The sequence below is a fragment of the Triticum urartu genome, chromosome 3A (genome assembly GCF_056163025.1).
Source record: "Triticum urartu cultivar PI428250 chromosome 3A, HENAU_Tu73, whole genome shotgun sequence".
In the NCBI taxonomy this organism is placed as follows: domain Eukaryota; kingdom Viridiplantae; phylum Streptophyta; class Magnoliopsida; order Poales; family Poaceae; genus Triticum; species Triticum urartu.
Window position 1 is genome coordinate 680,030,918 of NC_141875.1, and position 22,719 is coordinate 680,053,636.

Genomic DNA, 22,719 nt, shown 5'->3' on the forward strand with positions numbered 1-22,719 from the left:
GCGAAGGTGGGAAGAGGTACCAAAAAAATCATAAAAGGTGGGACAAAAAAAACCTGAAAGCGAGACTACCAACTGCTCCATTAGGAGTAGAGATCCTCCGCCGCCTTGCTTCAATGCACATGTTTTGCTGACCTTCCTTTTTCTCATTATCGTCACACACACATGGTAATCAGGTTGTGCGGTGAAATAATCCGAGCTTCTTCATCATAATTTCTAATACATCAACAAAGAATATAGTTGCCTCATAGTGGATCCGGTTAATACATACTGCATGTCATGTAGATACGAAGAGCTAGGCCAATAAGAAGCACCACCACAGTCAACAACCCTCAGACGAAAGGCCAAGTATTCACAACATAATCTTCTCGTCAGATGAAAGGCTAAGTATTCAAAATAAAAAAAAGGAGGATCAGTGTCAGCTCTACAGCAGTCAGTCCGTCAGTTAGCTCTGGTACAAGAACTGCAACCCTGCAACAAAAAACAGAGACTATACTAATCTGGTGTTCAGCTTGTATGTTGCATCAACAGTGTAAATTGTACCTATACAAAAAAAAAATTCACCAGTATGTAGCATGCTACATAAAACTAAATGTGGGTGCGCTTCAAGTGATCCTGCAATGGCACATCCGATAACAAATGATCAGAGTGAACTTGAGACAATCTGCTTGAGACCAATGGTACTCGAGACGGTCTTGCACTGATCAGAGGGAATGAACATGGCTGGTAGTTACAGAGTCTAAAGGAGAAAACAATCTTGTACCCCAGCCTGACCATGATAAGCTTAATCACAAACAACGCAACAGCAAAGACAGGTTTATAGCATTGCTTTTTAACATCTAACCAGAAGCAATGAATACATGAAGAGGAATGAACGAACATTTCTCTAAGTTGACTATAATGCAATCATGCACTTCAACGAGCAGTGCTTCAAGCTCTTTAAAAACCCAAGTTCAACTTTCCAGTCATTAAAGAGGATAATATGTCCTAATTTCATAACCAGCCACAACAGAACTGGTAGCCATTCGGCCCAATAGGATGTTCACACACACGAAATTTATGCAACAATGTAATAGTGATAGCTTCTTGATCATAATAAAGAAACTAGCCGGCCCATAGGTGGACCCATTTTATACATAGCAGCTCATGAGGATATTAGCAAGTTAAGAAATTGAGAGGATAATCAATCTGCCACATTCAAGTTTCACATTCAATGGTCAGCTAGAACAGAACTTAGAAACATGAGACACATCAAGATTGCTAAATAATAAGAATTCATCTTTGAGAAGAGCAGTACATAATTTCATGGAATAAAACGAAGACCAAGAAAAAAGGTAAAGTCAACCCTCCAGTTCAAGAAACAGAAACATGAGGCATGTAGATTGCTACCTAATAAATAGGAGTATAGCCGAGACATGAGGCAGACCGGAGCACATCTTTCAGACACACACCAAAATGACTTGGTAATTTGGTACCAAAACATGCATAGATTTCACGCAACCACATAACAGTGAGAGCTTCTTGATCACAACTTGACATGCATCAACAAAGAAGCCTGCGGGCTCAAACTCGATATTGTAGCTCATAAGGATACCGCTAGGCCGTTTAGAAGCGTTGCCTCACTGGACAGCTATCACATCCGATGAAAGGCGAATTTTTCACAACATAACCCTGTAGCATTGGAAAGAATGTATGCTGAACAAGAGTTTGCTTGAGACAATGTTCAGCAGGAAAAAGGCCTCTAAAATGGAAACTGGCACTAAACTTGCCATTGATGTCAAACTGAAGTAGCCACTCACCAAATTTGACCAGCATGGACACATCACCATCCCTAGAAGTGACCATGAAATTCCAATACTCAACAAACTTTCCAAACCGCACTGTGAGATCTGCAACTGGTAATTTAACCCGGTATTTCAAGGCCCATACCTCATTGTCATAGTCTTGTGACATCCAGATATCAATGGTTGTGTTGGTTGCCTCATCAAAGCTGAACATGCTGAGCATTCCATCCATCTCAAACAGGTGAGCGGGGTAAGGAAGAAGCGGAGCACGCATCTGCCGGAATGACTCAACGGTCGTGTTGAATACCTTTAACATGTTGCCCGCGCTCTTTAGAATTTGCCAATGCAGGCTACCACGGAACAAAATGGGTCTGGTGAACATCAATTCAAATGCATTGGGATACCCTTTGTACCTTGGCGGCTGGTCGGAGCCTACTGAAAAGACATAGGAGCCATTGTGTCCCAGATTTGCATCACTCAAGTACAACAATAATCTGTACTCGCCGGTTGGGCTGTGCAGGTACATCCCCAGTAACATGAAGCCAGCAATCTGTGGGAGTGGAGCATATTGACGAGTTGCGGGATTGTAGACAGACAAATTTCTGTTTTCGCCTACGGAGAAGACGAGGAGACCATCGCAGGAGAACTCCAGACCGGGATAGGAGAGGTCAATTCGTGCGACGGACTGGAGCCGGTCGGCGGCGGCGATCCCTACTCGGTGGTCGAAGGGAATGATGTCTAGGGACTTGACGCGGTCGCCGTCGCACTTGAAATTGGAGGCGTAGAAGAGGGGGAGGGCGGGCTGGCGGGCATGGTGAGCAAGGAGGAAGTCGTGGGTGGAGGTGGCACCGCGCCAGGTGCGACAAACGGCACGACAACGGAGGAGGGCTTTGGGGGGCAGGCGGACGAGGATCTCCCAGATGGAGATTTCTTCCGGGAGGCTGCGGTGGGGGGAAAGCGGTGCAGCCTCCGCCATGGTCGTCGGCTGGCCGGGAGCTCAATCTGGATCTCGATAGCAAAGCAAGAGGAGTGGTGTGAAGTGGAAGTGACGGCGGGGGTGATGGAGCTCTAGGGCAGATAGAATATACTCCTATATGGGAACCACCAGGGATCTGATCCTAGGGTTCCATCAGACGAGAGAATGGCCACTGGGCCGTACCTGAGAATTTGGGGGCCCGATGCAAAATTAAAGTTCAGGCCTAATTAAATTAAGAAAATAGTTAGGGAAAGAAGTTTCTAAAATTTACCATATGAGCAACACATTTTTTCCAAGAACTATCTGTTGCAAAAAAACATGTATTGCGAAAATGCAAAGTGATGAATTAATTAATATCTAATATGTATTGTAGTTGGACCGAGCAATCTTTCTAGAACTTACTTTCCAAAAATCTTCAAGTTTATCTCCATTAAATATTTTCAAGCACAATTTTGACGCGCTATCTACACGTTGTGGTGCACCTAGAGATTTTCTTCAGGATTTTGTGCCAAGTCAACCGGGGCGGTGGAGGTGAGCCTGCATGGCGGGGGGCATAGATGCGTGACGTGATTGATCTTTGCTGCTTTGTTTGCAGATGCATGCATGCAGCGGTGGATTTTTTTTTTGCAGTTGCATGCATGCAGCGGTGGGTAGGCGGTGGTTTTTTTTTTTTTTTTGCAGTTGCATGCATGCAGCGGCAAGTTTTTCACGCCACGTGCATGTATCGATCGTTTCCAGGCTTCTCTAGATGGCCGGCTGCTCAACGTAGGCATTTGTGTTCCTTTCTTCTTCTTTTTTTGTGTCGATTGATGGATGTAGGCGATAATAGATATCTCTAGATTGTCCAGTTAGAAACGTGCACGACTCAATCACCTTCGTTGTATGTCCCTATAAAAGGAGGTGTTTTTCTTTTTGGTCGCACATCTCCCAAATCCCACCAATAGATGCCTGCGGTCGTCCCCTTCATGACTTCGCTGTTGGCCCGTCCCTCTACGAGCCTCGATCGTCGGGCCCCCGTTTTCCCTCCCGGCGCTGGCCACTCCATCGCCCTTCCGACAGAGGCACCTCCTCCGCCTCCGCTTTGCGTATGTGGGATCACACAACCACTGATCATATGGCCAGTTCCTCAGGTCGGGCACCAGATGCTCCGAACCTGTCATATCATGCTCGGCTATGGCGGGAACGATACGATCTCCTGGGCCACCTCCCATGGTCCTCGGCAGCTTCAAATAAGAGGTGAGAAATCACGCACACCTGCATGTGTTCGATATTGTGTGCAATGATCATAGTGGATTCGGCATGGAGGGCGGTGGAGCTTCTGGGTCTCGATCATCACAGACGTGAACATGACAGGCAGGACAGACGGCGTAGGAAAGGTGCGCGATCGAGAGACCTCGATGTCGTCATGGCAGTCAGACGCGTGATGCGTGCGGCAACGCGTCCTCACTCCCAGACAACTCGCAGTCGTTCCCCGACAACGACGCTTGCGGCTTGCCCCGCCGCCCTATGCAGCCCTCCCGCCTTCAGCGTGTGAGGTCGCTACGGCCCGGCTACCTTGCGCCCTCTCACGTCTCTCTGGCCGCAGCCCGGCGCCGCCTTCCAGCGCAGATGGGAGGCCGCCGCCTTGAGCTCGCGCCAGCCCAGCTGCAAGTCAGCCGTGGACGAGGTCGACCTGCATACACGGGAGATGGCGCAGAGTGCTGGCCGCGATCGCCGCGGCCGTGATGGGCATGGCCGGGCCAATACGGTGATGGACGAGATGGTCTACAGCATGAACAACAAGAAAGCGCACTACGGCACTCTCGCGGCCTCGCCAAAACCCCTGTGCCCAGGCCGTATCTCTGGCTACTCCTCCAGCGGCTCCGCCGTCGCCGTTGCCCGAAGCCTTGCTGACTTCGCCCTGGCCACAGAAAGCGGCGGCAGTGTTAGGGTGTCCGCTGCCTATTGCGGCAACTGCAGGCTCCGGCCCTCCCACGGACTGGTGCGCACTGAATATGTCGTCCTGATGGCACATATGTTCGACACTGTCGGTTTCAGTTATGCTTATGCGATATTTGCCCCGCGATGGAGCCAGTCGAACATATGTTGCTTTCACTGCAGGGCCGGGTCGAGCTGTGGAATGCCCTGGGGCTACTCACTGAAGCACTATACTCCTCCTACTCATTGTCTTTGTTTCCATTGAGGTTTAGGACAGTTCGTAATATGCGTCTTCAATAGTATGCACATCTCCAAAACGGTATCCTGCATGAGCATTGCAGAGGTGTGGACCAAAGACGCTGTCATGAAGGGCTTGACATATTCCTCAAAAAAAAAAGTCTGAGTTGGATGTTTTCAAGGCCTCGAAACAATGATCCATGCAGCCCATCATTTTTTATCTGACACAGTAAGTGTCTGACTTTGCAATAGTGTCCTTTTCTCAAAAAAAAAAATGCAAGTGTCCTAGAAATTAGATAGATTTTATTTTTCATGTCCACAACTTAATTTGATAAGGTTCATCGATCTGCTAATGCAAACGTCCATGTCTGGGACAAATTAGGTGGTTGTGTGTCAAGTCTCGGTGTGTTATGGGATGCAGTCCCACTCTGTGTGGTGAGCCAACTTTCGACTGATTGTATGTATATATATATAGTTTCTTAATATATAAAGCGTTTTTTCATTTATTGTAAAAATATATCTTTTAAATATAAATCCCCATTTCAAAAAAGGAAAAAGAAATTGTGAGCTTGCTGTTGTTATCCCCTGTTTTTTTGTGAATAATGTTGTGTATACAGTTTTACTTTGGAAAAGTTGTGGTTGTGTGGCCATGTAGATACTCCTGTTACTTTTTCTGTTCCATGCGATATGACTACTTGAGATGTTTCAATGAGTCAGGGAACACATAAAACACATCCAACGTGAAATATGAAACTATACATAAACCACCAACGACGCGCGACGAGAACTAGCGGTCTCGCGAAGTAAGGGCATATCCATGCACTTAATTTCATCTTTAACACATCCTTATAATTTTCTAAAGTGCAGAATCCCATCTAGGGACTTCCAGTATTTTCTCTTTCATCGGTAACTTCCACTTGAATCTGTTCCCAATGGAAGGTGTGTGATATATACAACATCCCTTTTTGCATAACCTATTTTTGAAAATATGCGTCACTTATCTACCATTGATGACTCTAACTTCATATCAGCTGGTTGACTTCCTCAGAACAGTGCACTATATCACAAAGGAATGCCTTATCTACCATCGTTGCTCTTCTTATTCATCTACAATGAGATGCTCTTCATGGAAGACATAGCGCGGGCTGCAACCTTTCCAGTTTCTTCCGGTTCTGCATTACTTACAAGATCAGTGTTTTCTTCTTATTTTGTCTTACATGAATGAAATGATCATTCTCTATGGCGAATATGATCATTGTATTTTTTTTGTTATTCATGCTGGGCTAAGGGGGGAAATGTCTAATTTTGTAGCATTGATCAGGTTTTCTCTTCGCAATACTATACTAAAATATAAATCAATGGTGAATGCATATCCCCATATTGCTTTAAAATACAGAGACCCATGTCATAATCAACGAAACAAAAAGCGCGCTATTTCACCGTTATAGTGTCGCTATAGCGTATTTGGAAGGGGCACACTATATTTAGCAAATTTGCTCGATATGGCGCTAATCGTGCTAAACATAATTACATTATGTTGTAGCACTGTAGTGTGCACGGTGCACCCAACAACATTACACTGCAGACTATAGCGCATCAGACCACCCAGGGGTGGCGGCGTCTCTGGACCAGCCGGGGCTATGGCTTCTTCATCAAGCATTCAATGTTGCAAAAAGAAACTTATTTAGTGTTCAAGATTTTGCATGAACCTTACAATGGCAACTCAACATGGCCTGTCAACATGCAACTTTTCAGCAAAATGAATTCACAAGACAAATCAAAACTCGAACAATAATCTATGACAATTTTTCAGATACCATACCATTACGCATGTATCCACAGCAACCACACACCATTGTCTCGATAGTGACATACCTTGGTGTCAAAGTGCACAGAATCGCATCCAAGAATTTGCATAGGCGCTCTGCCATTTCATCATCAACACCAATCTAGCATGTGGTCGTAGAACGATGAAATGATTTACCATAACGACACAAATTTAGCATGCAAGCTCTAATTGTATTCCCCCTTGTATGAAATGTAGCAACTGTTTTATTCAACAAACTTTTCCAGTGTCCACATATAACAACTTAATGTTCATGCGTACGTTATAATGTAGAAAACAAGCAACAACTAAGCCATTAGATGTACAATTAACAAATAAACTTTTCCAGCATCCATATATAAGAACTTAATGTTCATACAGGAGTACATCATAGTGTAAAAAACAAGCAACAACTGAGCCATTAGATGGAAAATTAACACATAAACTTTTCCATCACCACAAAAAGACCTTTCATATTATGTTTCAACAGGCGCGGCGTGCCGCCGCGCGGGCATGCTAGTAATTTACCTACAATTAATCCTATCTCTCTGCAGCTAAGGCAATCACTAGTTCTATATAGAATTCGTAGTATTTCGGTTGTATTCCTCAACTCCTCCGTAGCCACAGAAATCACTCGTTTTAAATAGAATTGGCAAGACCAAGGGCAAAGTGTGAAAAATGCTTGCGTTCCCACGACAAAAGACCTGGCCCGATTCTCCAGGAGTAAATACTCTCTGTAGCTAGTGCTATCTATTTAGAAGAATTTGACTAATTTTTTTTCATTAGCGAATTGTTGTAATAAAAAAACTATTTTGGGGGGGGGGGGGGGGGGGAGAGGGGGTGCATTTTATGGGGGACCTGTGCAGTTGCACATCCTACACATGTGCCTCGGGCGGGCCGGCATGCCCATAGAATTAGTGGCTAATGGACGGTAGATCTTGCACAAGAGGAGAGCTGCTTATTTGGTACTCCATCCGTCCTGAAATATAGGTCGTTGAAGAAATCATTCCGACTAGGTGAAAATCAAGGAAATGCCCTATTGCCCCCGCTCCATTTCAATCCTGTGCCTACCGATATCTTCCATCTCCGCTGCTCCACCTCCGCCTATTATTGCATAAACTAGACCTATTATTGCTCTCCCGCATATTTTGGAAAGAAGCATATGAAGGAATGAATCCATTTTCATTCTTTTAAACATGATGTTAGTCTATTACTTCACTTCCAGTGACCAGTCTCTTTGCAGTAGAAGCACTTAGTCTCAGTCTTAGGTCCAGACTTGGGCTTCTTCACTTGAGCAACAACTTGCTTGCCGTTCTTCTTGAAGTTACCTTTCTTTCCATTTTCCCTTTTATTGAAACTTGATACTCTTTCTTGATTTCTAACTTCATCGATTTCATCATCATGAAAAGCTCGGGAATTGTTTTCGTCATCCCTTGCATACTATAGTTCATCACAAAGTTCCACTAACTTGGTGGTGGTGACTAGAGAATTCTGTCAACCATTATTTTATCTGGAAGATTAACTCCTACTTGATTCAAGCGATTGTATTACCCAGACAATCTAAACACATGCTCACTGCTTGAGCTATTCTCCTCCGTCTTTTAGCTATAGAACTTGTTGGAGACTTCATATCTCTCAAGTCAGGTATTTTCTTGAAATATTAACTTCAACTCCTGCAACATCTCATATGATCCATGACGTTCAAAATGTCTTTGAAGTCCCGATTCTAATCTGTTAAGCATGGTGCGCTAAACTATCAAGTAGTCATCATATTGAGCTAGCCAAACATTCATGACGTCTGCATTTGCTCCTGCAATAGGTTTGTCACCTAGCGGTGCATCAAGGACATAATTCTTCTATGCAGCAATGAGGATAATCCTCAGATCACGGATCCAATCCGCATCATTGCTATTAATATTTTTCAATTTAGTTTTCTCTAGGAACACATCAAAAATAAAACAGAGGAGCTAAACGTGAGCTATTGTTCTACAACATAGATATGCTAATACTACCAGGACTAAGTTCATGATAAATTAAAGTTCAATTAATCATATTACTTAAAAACTCCCACTTAGATAGACATCCCTCTAATCATCTAAGTGATCACGTGATCCAAATCAACTAAACTATAACCGATCATCATGTAAAATGGAGTAGTTTTCAATGGTGAACATCACTATGTTGATCATATCTACTATATGATTCACGCTCGACCTTTCGGTCTCAGTGTTCCGAGGCCATATCTGCATATGCTAGGCTCGTCAAGTTTAACCTGAGTATTCTGTGTGTGCAAAACTGGCTTGCACCCATTGTAGATGGACGTAGAGCTTATCACACCCGATCATCACGTGGTGTCTGGGCATGACGAACTTTGGCAATGGTGCATACTCAGGGAGAACACTTTTATCTTGAAATTTAGTGAGAGATCATCTTATAATACTACCATCAATCAAAGCAAGATAAGATGCATAAAAGATAAACATCACATGAAATCAATATAAGTGATATGATATGACCATCATCATCTTGTGCTTGTGATCTCCGTCTCCGAACCACCGTCATGATCACCGTCGTCACCGGCGCAACACCTTGATCTCCATCGTAGCATCGTTGCCGTCCCGCCAATCTTATGCTTCTATGACTATCGCTACCGCTTAGTGATAAAGTAAAGCATTACAGGGCGATTGCATTGCATACAATAAAGCGACAACCATATGGCTCGTGCCAGTTGCCGATAACTCGGTTACAAAACATGATCATCTCATACAATAAAATTTAGCATCATGCTTTGACCATATCACATCACAACATGCCCTGCAAAAACAAGTTAGACGTTCTCTACTTTGTTGTTGCAAGTTTTACGTGGATGCTACTGGGCTTAGCAAGAACCGTTCTTACCTACGCATCAAAACCACAACGATAGTTTGTCAAGTTGGTGCTGTTTTAACCTTTGCAAGGACCGGGCGTAGCCACGCTCGGTTCAACTAAAGTTGGAGAAACTGACACCCGCCAGCCACATGTGTGCAAAACACATCGGTAGAACCAGTCTCGCGTAAGCGTACGCGTAATGTCGGTCCGGGCTGCTTCATCCAACAATACCGCCGAACCAAAGTATGACATGCTGGTAAGCAGTATGACTTATATCGCCCACAACTCACTTGTGTTCTACTCGTGCATATGACATCAACGCATAAAACCTGGCTCGGATGCCACTTTTGGGGAACGTAGTAATTTCAAAAAATTTCCTACGCACACGCAAGATCATGGTGATGCATAGCAACGAGAGGGGAGAGTGTTGACCACGTACCCTCGTAGACCGAAAGCGGAAGCATTAGCACAACGCGGTTGATGTAGTCGTATATCTTTACGATCTGACCGATCAAGTACCGAACGCACGACACCTCCGAGTTCAGCACACGTTCAGCCCAATGGCGTCCCTCGAACTCCGATCCAGCCGAGTGTTGAGGGAGAGTTTCGTCAGCACGACGGCGTGGTGACGATGATGATGTTCTACCGACGCAGGGCTTCGCCTATGCACCGCTACAGTATTATCGAGGTGCACTATGGTGGAGGGGGGCACTGCACACGGCTAAAAAATCAAACGATCAATTATTGTGTCTATGGGTGCCCCCTGGTCATGTATATAAAGGAGTGGAGGAGGGGAGGGGCCGGCCCTCTCTATGGAGCGCCCTAGGGGAGTCCTACTCCCACCGGGAGTAGGATTCCCCCTTTCCTAGTAGAACTAGAAGCCCTTGCAAGTAGTAGGAGTAGGAGAGAAGGAAAGGGAAAAGAGAAGAGAAGGAAGGAGGGGGCGCAACCCTTCCCCCTAGTCCAATTCGGACTAGGCCTTGGGGGAGGGGGGGTGTGGCCTGCCTCTCTCTCTTTCCCCCAAAGCCCAATAAGGCCCATACACTCCCCGGCAAATTCCCGTAACTCCCCGGTGCTCCGATAAATACCCGAATCACTCGGAACCTTTCCGATGTCCGAATATAGTCGTCCAATATATCGATATTTACATCTCGACCATTTCAAGACTCCTCGTCATGTCCCCGATCTCATCCGGGACTCCGAACTACCTTCAGTACATCAAAACACATAAACTCATAATATAACCGTCATCGAACTTTAAGCGTGCGGACCCTACGGGTTCGAGAACTATGTAGACATGACCGAGACACGTCTCCGGTCAATAACCAATAGCGGAATCTGGATGCTCATATTGGCTCCTACATATTCTACGAAGATCTTTATCGGTCAAACCGCATAACAACATACGTTGTTCCCTTTGTCATCGGTATGTTACTTGCCCGAGATTCGATTGTCGGTATCTCAATACCTAGTTCAATCTCGTTACCGGCAAGTCTCTTTACTCGTTCCGTAATACATCATCCCGCAACTAACTCATTAGTTTCAATGCTTGCAAGGATTATAGTGATGTGCATGACTGAGTGGGCCCAGAGATACCTCTCCGACAATCGGAGTGACAAATCCTAATCTCGAAATATGCCAACCCAACAAGTACCTTCGGAGACACCTGTAGAGCACCCTTATAATCACCCAGTTACGTTGTGAAGTTTGGTGGCATACAAAGTGTTCCTCCGGTAAACGGGAGTTGCATAATCTCATAGTCATAGGAACATGTATAAGTCATGAAGAAAGCAATAGCAACAAACTAAACGATCAAGTGCTAAGCTAACGGAATGGTTCAAGTCAATCACATCATTCTCCTAATGATGTGATCCCGTTAATGAAATGACAACTCATGTCTATGGTTAGGAAACATAACCATCTTTGATCAACGAGCTAGTCAAGTAGAGGCATACTAGTGACACTCTGTTTGTCTATGTATTCACACATGTATCATGTTTCCGGTTAATACAATTCTAGCTTGAATAATAAATATTTATCATGATATAAGGAAATAAATAATAACTTTATTATTGCCTCTAGGGCATATTTCCTTCAGTCTCCCACTTGCACTAGAGTCAATAATCTAGTTCACATCTTTATGTGATTAGTTCACATCTCCATGTGACTAATACCCAAAGGGTTTACTAGAGTCTATAATCTTGTTCACATCACTATGTGATTAACACCCAAAGAGTGATCATGTTTTGCTTGTGAGAGAAGTTTAGTCTACGGGTCTGCAACATTTAGATCCGTATGTATTTCACAAATTTCTATGTCTACAATGCTCTGCACGGAGCTACTCTAGCTAATTGCTCCCACTTTCAATATGTATCCAGATTGAAACTTAGAGTCATCTAGATTGATGTAAAAAGCTTTGCATCGACGTAACTCTTTACGACGAACTCTTTTATCACCTCCATAACCGAGAAATATTTCCTTAGTCCTCTAAGGATAATTTTGACCGCTGTCCAGTGATCTACTCCTAGATCACTATTGTACTCCCTTGCCAGAAAGATGCCAAGGTATATAATAGGACTGGTAAATAGCATAACATACTTTATAGAACCTATGACCGAGGCATAGGGGAATGACTTATCATTCTCTTTCTATTTTCTGCTGTGGTCGGGTTTTGAGTCTTTACTCAACTTCACACCTTGCAACACAGGCAAGAACTCCTTCTTTGACTGTTCCATTTTGAACTACTTCAAAATCTTGTCAAGGTATGTACTCATTGAAATAACTTAAGCGTTTTGATCTATCTCTATACATCTTGATGCTCAATGTGTAAGAAGCTTCATCGAGGTCTTTCTTTGAAAAACTCCTTTCAAATACTCCTTTATGCTTTCCAGAAAATTCTACATTCTTTCCGATCAACAATATGCCATTCACATATACTTATCAGAAATTTTGTAGTGCTCCCACTCACTTTCTTGTGAATACAGGCTTCACCGCAAGTCTGTATAAAACCATATACTTTGATCACTTTATCAAAGCATATATTCCAACTTCGAGATGCTTGCACCAGTCCATAGATGGATCGCTGGAGCTTGCTCACTTTGTTAGCACCTTTAGGTTCGACAAAACCTTCTGGTTGAATCATATACAACTCTTCTTTTTAAGAAATCCATGAAGGAATACAGTTTTGACATCCATTTGCCAGATTTCATAAAATGCGGCAACTGCTAACATGATTCAGACATACTTTTAAGCATCGATATGAGTGAGAAAATATCATTGTAGTCAACACCTTGAACTTGTCGAAAACACTTTGCGACAATTCGAGCTTTGTAGATAGTAACACTACTATCAGCGTCCGTCTTCCTCTTGAAGATCCATTTATTCTTAATGACTCACCGATCATCGGGCAAGTCAATCAAAGTCCATACTTTGTTCTCATACATGGATCCAATCTCAGATTTCATGGCCTCAAGCCATTTCGCGGAATCTAGGCTCATCATCGCTTCCTCACAGTTCGTTGGTTCGTCATGGTCAATTAATATGACCTCCAGAAAAGGATTACCGTACCACTGTGGTGCGGATCTCACTTTGGTTGACCTACGAGGTTCGGTAGTAACTTGATCTGAAGTTACATGATCATCATCATTAGCTTCCTCACTATTTGGTGTAGGAGTCATAGAAACAGATTTCTGTGATGATCTACTTTCCAATAAGGGAGCAGGTACAGTTACCTCATCAAGTTCTACTTTCCTCCCACTCACTTCTTTCGAGAGAAACTTCTTCTCTAGAAAGGATCCATTCTCAGCAACGAATGTATTGCCTTTGGATCTGTGATAGAAGGTGTACCCAACTGTCTCCTTTGGGTATCCTATGAAGACACATTTCTTCGATTTGGGTTTGAACTTATCAAGATGAAACTTTTTCTTATAAGCATTGCAACCCAAACTTTAAGAAACGACAACTTTGGTTTCTTGCCAAACCACAGTTCATACGGTGTCGTCTCAACGGATTTAGATGGTGCCCTTTTCAACGTGAATGCAACTGTCTCTAATGCATAACCCCAAAACTGTAGTGGTTAATCAGTAAGAAACATCATAGATTGCACTATATCCAATAATGTTCAGACACACCATTATGCTGTGGTGTTCCAAGTGGCACGATTTTGTGAAACTATTCCACATTGTTTTAATTGAAGACCAAACTCGTAACTCAAATATTTGTCTCTGCGATTAGATCGTATAAACTTTATTTGTCACGATGATTTTCCACTTCACTCTGAAGTTCTTTGAACTTTTCAAATGTTTCAGACTTATGTTCCATCAAGTAGATACCCATATCTGCTCAAATCATCTATGAAGGTCATAAAATAACGATACCCGCCACGAGCCTCGACACTCATCGGACTGCATACATCAGTATGTATTATTTCCAACAAATCTGTTGCTCTCTCCATAGTACCAGAGAGCGGTGTTTTTAGTCATCTTGCCCATGAGGCATGGTTCGCAAGCATCAAAATGATTCATAATCAAGTGATTCCAAAAGCCCATCAGCATGGAGTTTCTTCATGCGCTTTACACCAATATGACCTAAACGGCAGTGCCACAAATAAGTTGCACTGTCATTATTAACTTTGCATCTTTTGGCTTCAATATTATGAATATGTGTATCACTATGATCGAGATCCAACGAACCATTTTCATTGGGTGTATGACCATAGAAGGTTTTATTCATGTAAACAGAACAACAATTATTCTCTAACTTAAATGAATAACCGTTTTACAATAAACATGATCAAATCATATACATGCTCAACGCAAACACCAAATAACATTTATTTAGGTTTAACACTAATCCCAAAAGTATAGGGAGTGTGCGATGATGATCATATCAATCTTGAAACCACTTCCAACACACATCGTCACTTCACCCTTAACTAGTCTCTGTTCATTCTGCAACTCCTGTTTCGAGTTACTACTCTTAGCAACTGAACCAGTAACAGATACCGAGGGGTTGCTATAAACACTAGTAAAGTACACATCAATAACATGTATATCAAATATAGCATTATTCACTTTTCCATCCTTCTTATCCGCCAAATACTTGAGGCAGTTCCACTTCCAGTGACCAGTCCCTTTGCAGTAGAAGCACTTAGTCTCAGGCTTAGGTCCAGACTTGGGCTTCTTCACTTGAGCAGCAACTTGCTTGCGGTTCTTCTTGAAGTTCCCTTTCTTTCCCTTTGCCCTTTTCTTGAAACTAGTGGTCTTGTTAATCATCAACACTTGATGCTTTTTCTTGATTTCTACCTTCATCGATTTCATCATCATGAAAAGCTCGGGAATCGTTTTCGTTATCCCTTGCATACTATAGTTCATCACAAAGTTCTACTAACTTGGTGGTGGTGACTAGGGAATTTTGTCAACCACTATTTTATCTGGAAGATTAACTCCTACTTGATTCAAGCGATTGTATTACCCAGACAATCTAAACACATGCTCACTGGTTGAGCTATTCTCCTCCGTCTTTTAGCTATAGAACTTGTTGGAGACTTCATATCTCTCAACTCGGGTATTTTCTTGAAATATTAACTTCAACTCCTGCAACATCTCATATGATCCATGACGTTCAAAACGTCTTTGAAGTCCCGATTCTAATCTGTTAAGCATGGTGCACTAAACTATCAAGTAGTCATCATATTGAGCTAGCCAAACATTCATGACGTCTACATCTGCTCCTGCAATAGGTCCGTCACCTAGCGGTGCATCAAGGACATAATTCTTCTGTGCAACAATGAGGATAATCCTCAGATCACGGATCCAATCCGCATCATTGCTACTAATATTTTTCAACTTAGTTTTCTCTAGGAACATATCAAAAATAAAACAGAGGAGCTAAACGCGAGCTATTGATCTACAACATAGATATGCTAATACTACTAGGACTAAGTTCATGATAAATTAAAGTTCAATTAATCATATTACTTAAGAACTCCCACTTAGATAGACATCCCTCTAATCATCTAAGTGATCACGTGATCCAAATCAACTAAATCATAACCGATCATCACGTGAAATGGAGTAGTTTTCAATGGTGAACAACACTATGTTGATCATATCTACTATATGATTCACGCTCGACCTTTCGGTCTCAGTGTTCCGAGGCCATATATGCATATGCTAGGCTCGTCAAGTTTAACCTAAGTATTCTGCATGTGCAAAACTGGCTTGCACCCGTTATAGATGGACATAGAGCTTATCACACCCGATCATCACGTGGCGTCTGGACACGACGAACTTTGGCAACGGTGCATACTCAGGGAGAACACTTTTATCTTGAAATTTAGTGAGAGATCATCTTATAATGCTACCGTCGATCAAAGAAAGATAAGATGCATAAAAGATAAACATCACATCCAATCAATATAAGTGATATGATATGGCCATCATCATCTTGTGCTTGCGATCTCCATCTCCGAAGCACCATCATGATCACCATCGTCACCGGCGCGACACCTTGATCTCCATCGTAGCATCGTTGTCGTCTCGCCAATCTTATGCTTCTACGACTATCGCTACCGCTTAGTGATAAAGTAAATCATTACAGGGCGATTGCATTGCATACAATAAAGCGACAACCATATGGCTCGTGCCAGTTGCCGATAACTCGGTTACAAAACATGATCATCTCATACAATAAAATTTAGCATCATGCTTTGACCATATCACATCACAACATGCCCTGCAAAAACAAGTTAGACGTCCTCTACTTTGTTGTTGCAAGTTTTACTTGGCTACTACTGGGCTTAGCGAGAACCATTCTTACCTACGCATCAAAGGCACAACGATAGTTTGTCAAGTTGGTGCTGTTTTAACCTTCGCAAGGACCGGGCGTAGCCACACTCGGTTCAACTAAAGTTGGAGAAACTGACACCCGCCAGCCACATGTGTGCAAAGCACGTCGGTAGAACCAGTCTCGCGTAAGCGTACGCGTAATGTCGGTCCGGGCCGTATGACATGCTGGTAAGCAGTATGACTTATATCGCCCACAACTCACTTGGGTTCTACTCATGCATATGACATCTACGAATAAAACCTAGCTCGGATGCCACCGTTGGGGAACGTAGTAATTTCAAAAAAATTCCTACGCACACGCAAGATCATGGTGATGCATAGCAACGAGAGGCGAGAGTGTTGTCCACGTACCCTCATATGCCGAAAGCGGAAGCGTTAGCACAACGCGGTTGATGTAGTCGTACGTCTTCACGATCCGACCGATCAAGTACCGAACGCAGAGCACCTCCGAGTTCAGCACACGTTCAGCCCAATGACGTCCCTCGAACTCCGATCCAGCCGAGTGTTGAGGGAGAGTTTCGTCAGCACGACGGCGTGGTGACGATGATGATGTTCTACCGACGCAGGGCTTCGCCTAAGCACCGCTACAGTATTATCGAGGTGGACTATGGTGGAGCGGGACACTGCACACACGGCTAAAAGATCAAACGATCAATTGTTGTGTCTATGGGTGCCCCCTGGCCACGTATATAAAGGAGTGGAGGGGCCGGCCCTCTCTATGGCGCGCCCTAGGGGAGTCCTACTCCCACCGGGAGTAGGATTCCCCCTTTCGTATTAGAACTAGGAGCCCTTCCAAGTAGTAGGAGTAGGAGAGAAGGAAAGAGAAAAGAGAAGAGAAGGAAGGAGGGGGCGCAGCCCTTCCCCCTAGTCCAATTCGGACTAGGCCTTGGGGGGGGGGGCTGCCTGCCTCTCTCTCTTTCCCCTAAAGCCCAATAAGGCCCATACACTCCCCGGCGAATTCCCGTAACTCCCCGGTACTCCGATAAATACCCGAATCACTCGGAATCTTTTCGATGTCCGAATATAGTCGTCCAATATACCGATCTTTACGTCTTGACCATTTCGAGACTCCTCGTCATGTCCCCGATCTCATCCGGGACTCCGAACTACCTTTGGTACATCAAAACACATAAACTCATAATATAACCGTCATCGAACTTTAAGCGTGCGGACCCTACGGGTTCGAGAATTATGTAGACATGACCGAGACACATCTCCGGTCAATAACCAATTGCAGAACCTGGATGCTCATATTGGCTCCTACATATTCTACGAAGATCTTTATCGGTCAAACCGCATAACAAATACGTTGTTCCCTTTGTCATCGGTATGTTACTTGCTCGAGATTCGATCGTCGGTATCTCAATACCTAGTTCAATCTCGTTACTGGCAAGTCTCTTTACTCGTTCCGTAATACATCATCCCGCAACTAACTCATTAGTTGCAAAGCTTGCAAGGCTTATAGTGATGTGCATTACCGAGTGGGCCCAGAGATACCTCTTCGACAATCGGAGTGACAAATCCTAATCTCGAAATACGCCAACCCAACAAGTACCTTCGGAGACACCTGTAGAGCACCTTTATAATCACCCAATTACGTTGTTACGTTTGGTGGCACACAAAGTGTTCCTCCGGTAAACGGGAGTTGCATAATCTCATAGTCATAGGAACATGTATAAGTCATGAAGAAAGCAATAGCAACAAACTAAACGATCAAGTGCTAAGCTAACGGAATGGGTCAAGTCAATCACATCATTCTTCTAATGATGTGATCTCATTAATCAAATGATAGCTCATGTCTATGGTTAGGAAACATAACCATCTTTGATCAATGAGCTAGTCAAGTAGAGGCATAGTAGTGACACTCTGTTTGTCTATGTATTCACACATGTGTCATGTTTCCGGTTAATACAATTCTAGCATGAATAATAAATATTTATCATGATATAAGGAAATAAATAATAACTTTATTATTGCCTCTAGGGCATATTTCCTTCAAAAACGTCGTTGGTTCTAGCAAAAAAGAGGATGGCAGCAAAACTCAAATACAGTGGTAGCAAAAACAAAGACGGTGGTAGCAAATTTGGAGTGTTTCCAAAGTAAAAAAAAAAGATGGATCTGGCAAAATAATCGAAATACGTGAGTGGTAGCTAGTTGTAGCAAATTTTGGCACCGGTTGTAGCTTTCCTGCTGCTGGTTGCAGCAAAAACCACAGCATTGTTGCCGCCGGCCACACTTCATTGTCATGGTTGTAGAAAATCTGGGCGCCAGTTCCAACATCTCCGGTATACCCTTCCAGCAAAACGGGGAGTTGGAACAGTGCCCCCCTCCCCGCGGCGGAAACTTCTCTGGCAGCTGGTTGCAGCTCTGCCACCGATGGTTGTAGCTCCTTGGTAGCCGGTTGTAGCTTTCCCGTCTGTGTGGCTACACCAAACTGGGGTTGCAGCTCCTTGCTGCCGTGCGCAACAAAATCGACGATGGCTCATTCCACGATGGCATAGACCGGCCATGGCATGGGCTTGCAGCGGCATGCCGCACGGCACGGGGCCTCCGTCGATCTGCAGTACCATAGCAGCGGTGCCCCTCCAACATCCGCCCGTCTCCTCGATGCAGTACGAAGTGCCATGGATTTGGGGAAAAGAAAAGCAGATGAGGGATGCATCTGGATAGAGAACGAGTGAGCTGCTAGATTTGGGGAGAAGGAAAGCAGAGGAGGGCTGGATAGAAACGAGTGGGCTAGAGCAACTTCGCATGAAAGGATGAGGTGGGGAGGGTTCGAGCGGCACGTGGTACCCGCAACACGCGTTAAGCGCGGGAGCTTCCGGCACAACGCTCCGCCGGCGCACGGTCCCCAAACATTTACCTTTAAGTTTCTACCGGTACAAATTAAATTTCGTCATGTTACCATCTTCTGTTGATTCCAAAACTACCCTCCCACTCTTTTGCTCGCTCACCCACTCTCTCGATCTCTCACCGGTACAAATGCAGCAACGGCATGAGAGGGAGAGGCTAAGGTGGCGCGGGCGAGGGAATCGCCATCGTCCTCTTCAAGGTCTCATTTTTATTCTCTGGCAACTGGATCCGAAACGCGACGGCTCGATCTGCAATGGCCTTCCTCCACTCCCACGCCACCCATCTCAAACAATTCAGCTTCACCATGAACAAGCCGAGAGCACATTGACCGGAACGACCCATCAGTGGTGTCGAATACCATTATCAGGTTTGATGCGCACCAATGCAGGCTACCATAGAACATGACAAATATTGGGGGTTGTATCAGTTTCTTCGCATCAAGGCACCCTATGTGCCTCGGTAGCTGGCAGAGCCTGATGCGTAAATGTAGGAGCCACCTTGAGCATCAGGTACCAGATCCGTGGAGGTCCGGTACAACAACAATCGGTACTCGCCGGTAGGGGTGGTTAGGGTACATCCCAAGAGGGTGAAACCATAAAGCCGTGGGAGGGCAGCAAACTCTCGGTTTGCCAGATTGCGGATGGAAAAGTTTGGTGGTTGAATGACAGAGATCACGAGGAGGCCGTCGCAGCAGGCCTCCAGAAGAAAGCAGCGAGATGGGGGGTGGGTTGTGCAAGCCGTGTGACGGACTGGAGCTGGTTGGCGGCGGCGACTCCTGCCTTGTGGTCGAAGGGGGTGATGTCCAGGGACTCGACATCATCGTCGACGAAGTAGTAGCCGTAGAGGAGGGGGGCTGGTGGGTGTGGTGGGTGAGGAGGGGGAGTTGCTGACAAAATCTATAGTAGTTTTCCGAAAAGGGCAAATGCTTTGCCACATTCATTAAATAAGAGAGAGTTTTTGTAGAATGTGAGTAACTAGGCTCTGTGATCCGGAAGAAGCGAATGTGGCAGTCGAGTGGCGAATGTGGAGCCAACAAATGCATTATCAACAAATGAGGATGGCTTAAAATAACGTACATGTCTGGTTTGACTGGAGTTGCAAGCATTGAGCTGATCATTAGGGACTAACAAGGCGCACTGATGCTGAGGCCATGGCAATCCCGGGGAAAAAAGTGAATGCACGGTCTATTGAATTGGACGTGCATGTAGTCAGCTCTGATGGAAGAGAATACACAGTTCAACATCCAGAGACTTTTCGCCGGTTTGAATTCAACCCAACACACTGGAACATATCAATCCGGTGTTCCACCTGTACGTTCCATCGAGCATCGACAGTGTAAACTGTAACCACACACACACGCAAAATTTTGTCCCCACTCTGTACAGTTATCTCACACAAAAAAGGAAAAAGGGAAAGGACAAAACTCACACATACGCAGATGGATTTCCAAGAGGCATGCATGCATGCCACAGAAAAGAGAAAACTGAATGTGGGTAGTGTCCAAGTGACCCATCCAGATCCAGCAATGCCACATGATACATCCAGTAACCAATTATCTGCACGACACGAAATTCCTGGCGATGTCCCTGCTTGACAATGGCCTCTAGCATGTCCCTGTTTGGGATTGTGTTCCCCTCTAGACACTGAAACTGCCAGACCGGTTTATTTTTCGTGTCACTTTGATAAGGCAGTTCTTCAATTCAAAGAAAAACAGAGACATGAGGCAGAGCAATCAACAACTATTTCCAATACTGACCAGAACAACTAAATAATTGTAGCATCAACATGCTAGCCACTTTGCAACTAAAAGAAATATAACACAACCATATAACAGCCAGAGCTTCTTGGTCATAACTTTTTATACATTAATAAAAGCTAGTTGTCTCTTAGAGGCTCCAGTTAATACAAACTGCAGTTCTTGTGGATATGGAGACCTAGGCGGTTAGGAAGTACCACCACACTCATAAACAGCCCTCAGATGAAAAGCTAAATAATACTCAGAGCATAACCATCAGGTGAGATGAAAAGGCGAAGCATTGACAACATAACCCTCTAGTGCCGGAAAGAAGGTATGTGAAACTAGAGATTGCTTGAGCCGAAGTAGAGTAGGCTATAGGAATCTTTTATGGATATTAGCAATCAACTTGCTATCCATGTCAACCTGAAGTAGCCAGTTATCTTCAAATTGAATCAGCAGTAGCATGTCACCATCCCAAGATGCTGCCACCAGATCAAACCAACTTCTAGAAGTTTCAAATTGCTCCACGATCTCTGCAATCGGCAATTTAACCCAACGCTGTAAGGCCCAGACTTCGCCTTCATAGTCCTTCATCACCCAGATGTCAACAATGTTCTCTTTTTCATTAAAACAGAACATGCCAAGCATGTCACTCATCTCAAACATGGTCATCTGCCGAAACCATGGGAGAGTGCATCTGCCAGAACGACTCGTTGGTGGTGTCAAACACCATTATCATGGTGTTTGTGTGCCAATGCAAGCTACCACGGAAAAAGACAGATTCAGGGGAAGTCATCAGTTGTTTGTCATCGGCGCATCCTATGTGACTCGGCGGCTGGCCGGAGCCTAGTGTGTAGACGTAGCAGCCATCATGCTTCGTCTTTTGGATCACCATGTACAGCAGTAATCGGTATTCGCCGGTTGGGCTGTGTGGGTACATTCCCAAGAGCCTGAAGCCATCAAGCTGGTGGAGTGGAGCATATTGACGAGTGCCGGGGTTGCAGATGAAGGTCGTCACAACGTAGACTTCACCCCTCTTATTCCAGGTGCGTAAGACGAGGATGTCGTCACAGCAGACCTCGAGAGAGATGTCGGAGGCGCCATCAAGTCGGGCGACAGACTGGAGCTTGTTGGCTGCCTTGTGGTCGTAGGGGATGATGTCTATGGAGTATGGACTTGATGTGGTCGCCGACACTGCAATTATAATCCTTGCTGTAGAGGAGGGGGAAGGCGGGCTGGCGGGCGTGGTGGGCGAGGAGGAAGTCACCGGTGGAGGTGGCACGGCGCCACGCGTGGCAGACAGCGCGGCAGCGGAGGAGGGTTTTGGGAGGCAGGCGGACGAGGATCTCCCAGATGGAGATCTCATCCGGGAGGGTGTGGAGGAGAGGCATCGCTCCTGCAGTCTCCGCCATGATCCGCCTCAGACGAGTGGTGGCGACCTCATCCGGGAGGAGAGGCAGCGATCCGACTGCAGTTTCTGCCATAGTCGATGGTGTGATGAAGCTCTCGATCTCTTCTCTCTCCGAGACTAAAAAATTGGAAAATCTCCTGGCGATTTATTCTTAGGCCGATGGAATTTTTGATAACCCACAAGTATAGGGGATCGCAATAGTTTTCGATAAGTAAGAGTGTCGAACCCAACAAGGAGCTAAAGGCAGAACAAATATCCCCTCAAG

At 44.7% G+C, this 22,719-nt stretch overlaps 1 protein-coding gene and 1 pseudogene across 1 annotated transcript; both read right to left on the reverse strand.

Annotated features, from left to right (window-relative positions):
- Positions 1–1,073: 1,073 nt before the first annotated feature.
- On the reverse strand, positions 1,074–2,831 carry LOC147981511 (putative F-box protein At3g16210). Its single transcript, XM_087517136.1, has 2 exons — positions 1,797–2,831; positions 1,074–1,668 (listed from the first exon to the last, which is right to left on the reverse strand). The coding sequence occupies exons 1-2, from the start codon at positions 2,755–2,757 to the stop codon at positions 1,631–1,633; spliced, it is 999 nt and encodes a 332-aa protein (XP_087373262.1). The 5' UTR covers positions 2,758–2,831; the 3' UTR covers positions 1,074–1,630.
- Positions 2,832–21,316: 18,485 nt separating this feature from the next.
- On the reverse strand, positions 21,317–22,455 carry LOC147981512 (F-box protein At1g52495-like; annotated as a pseudogene).
- Positions 22,456–22,719: the final 264 nt, after the last annotated feature.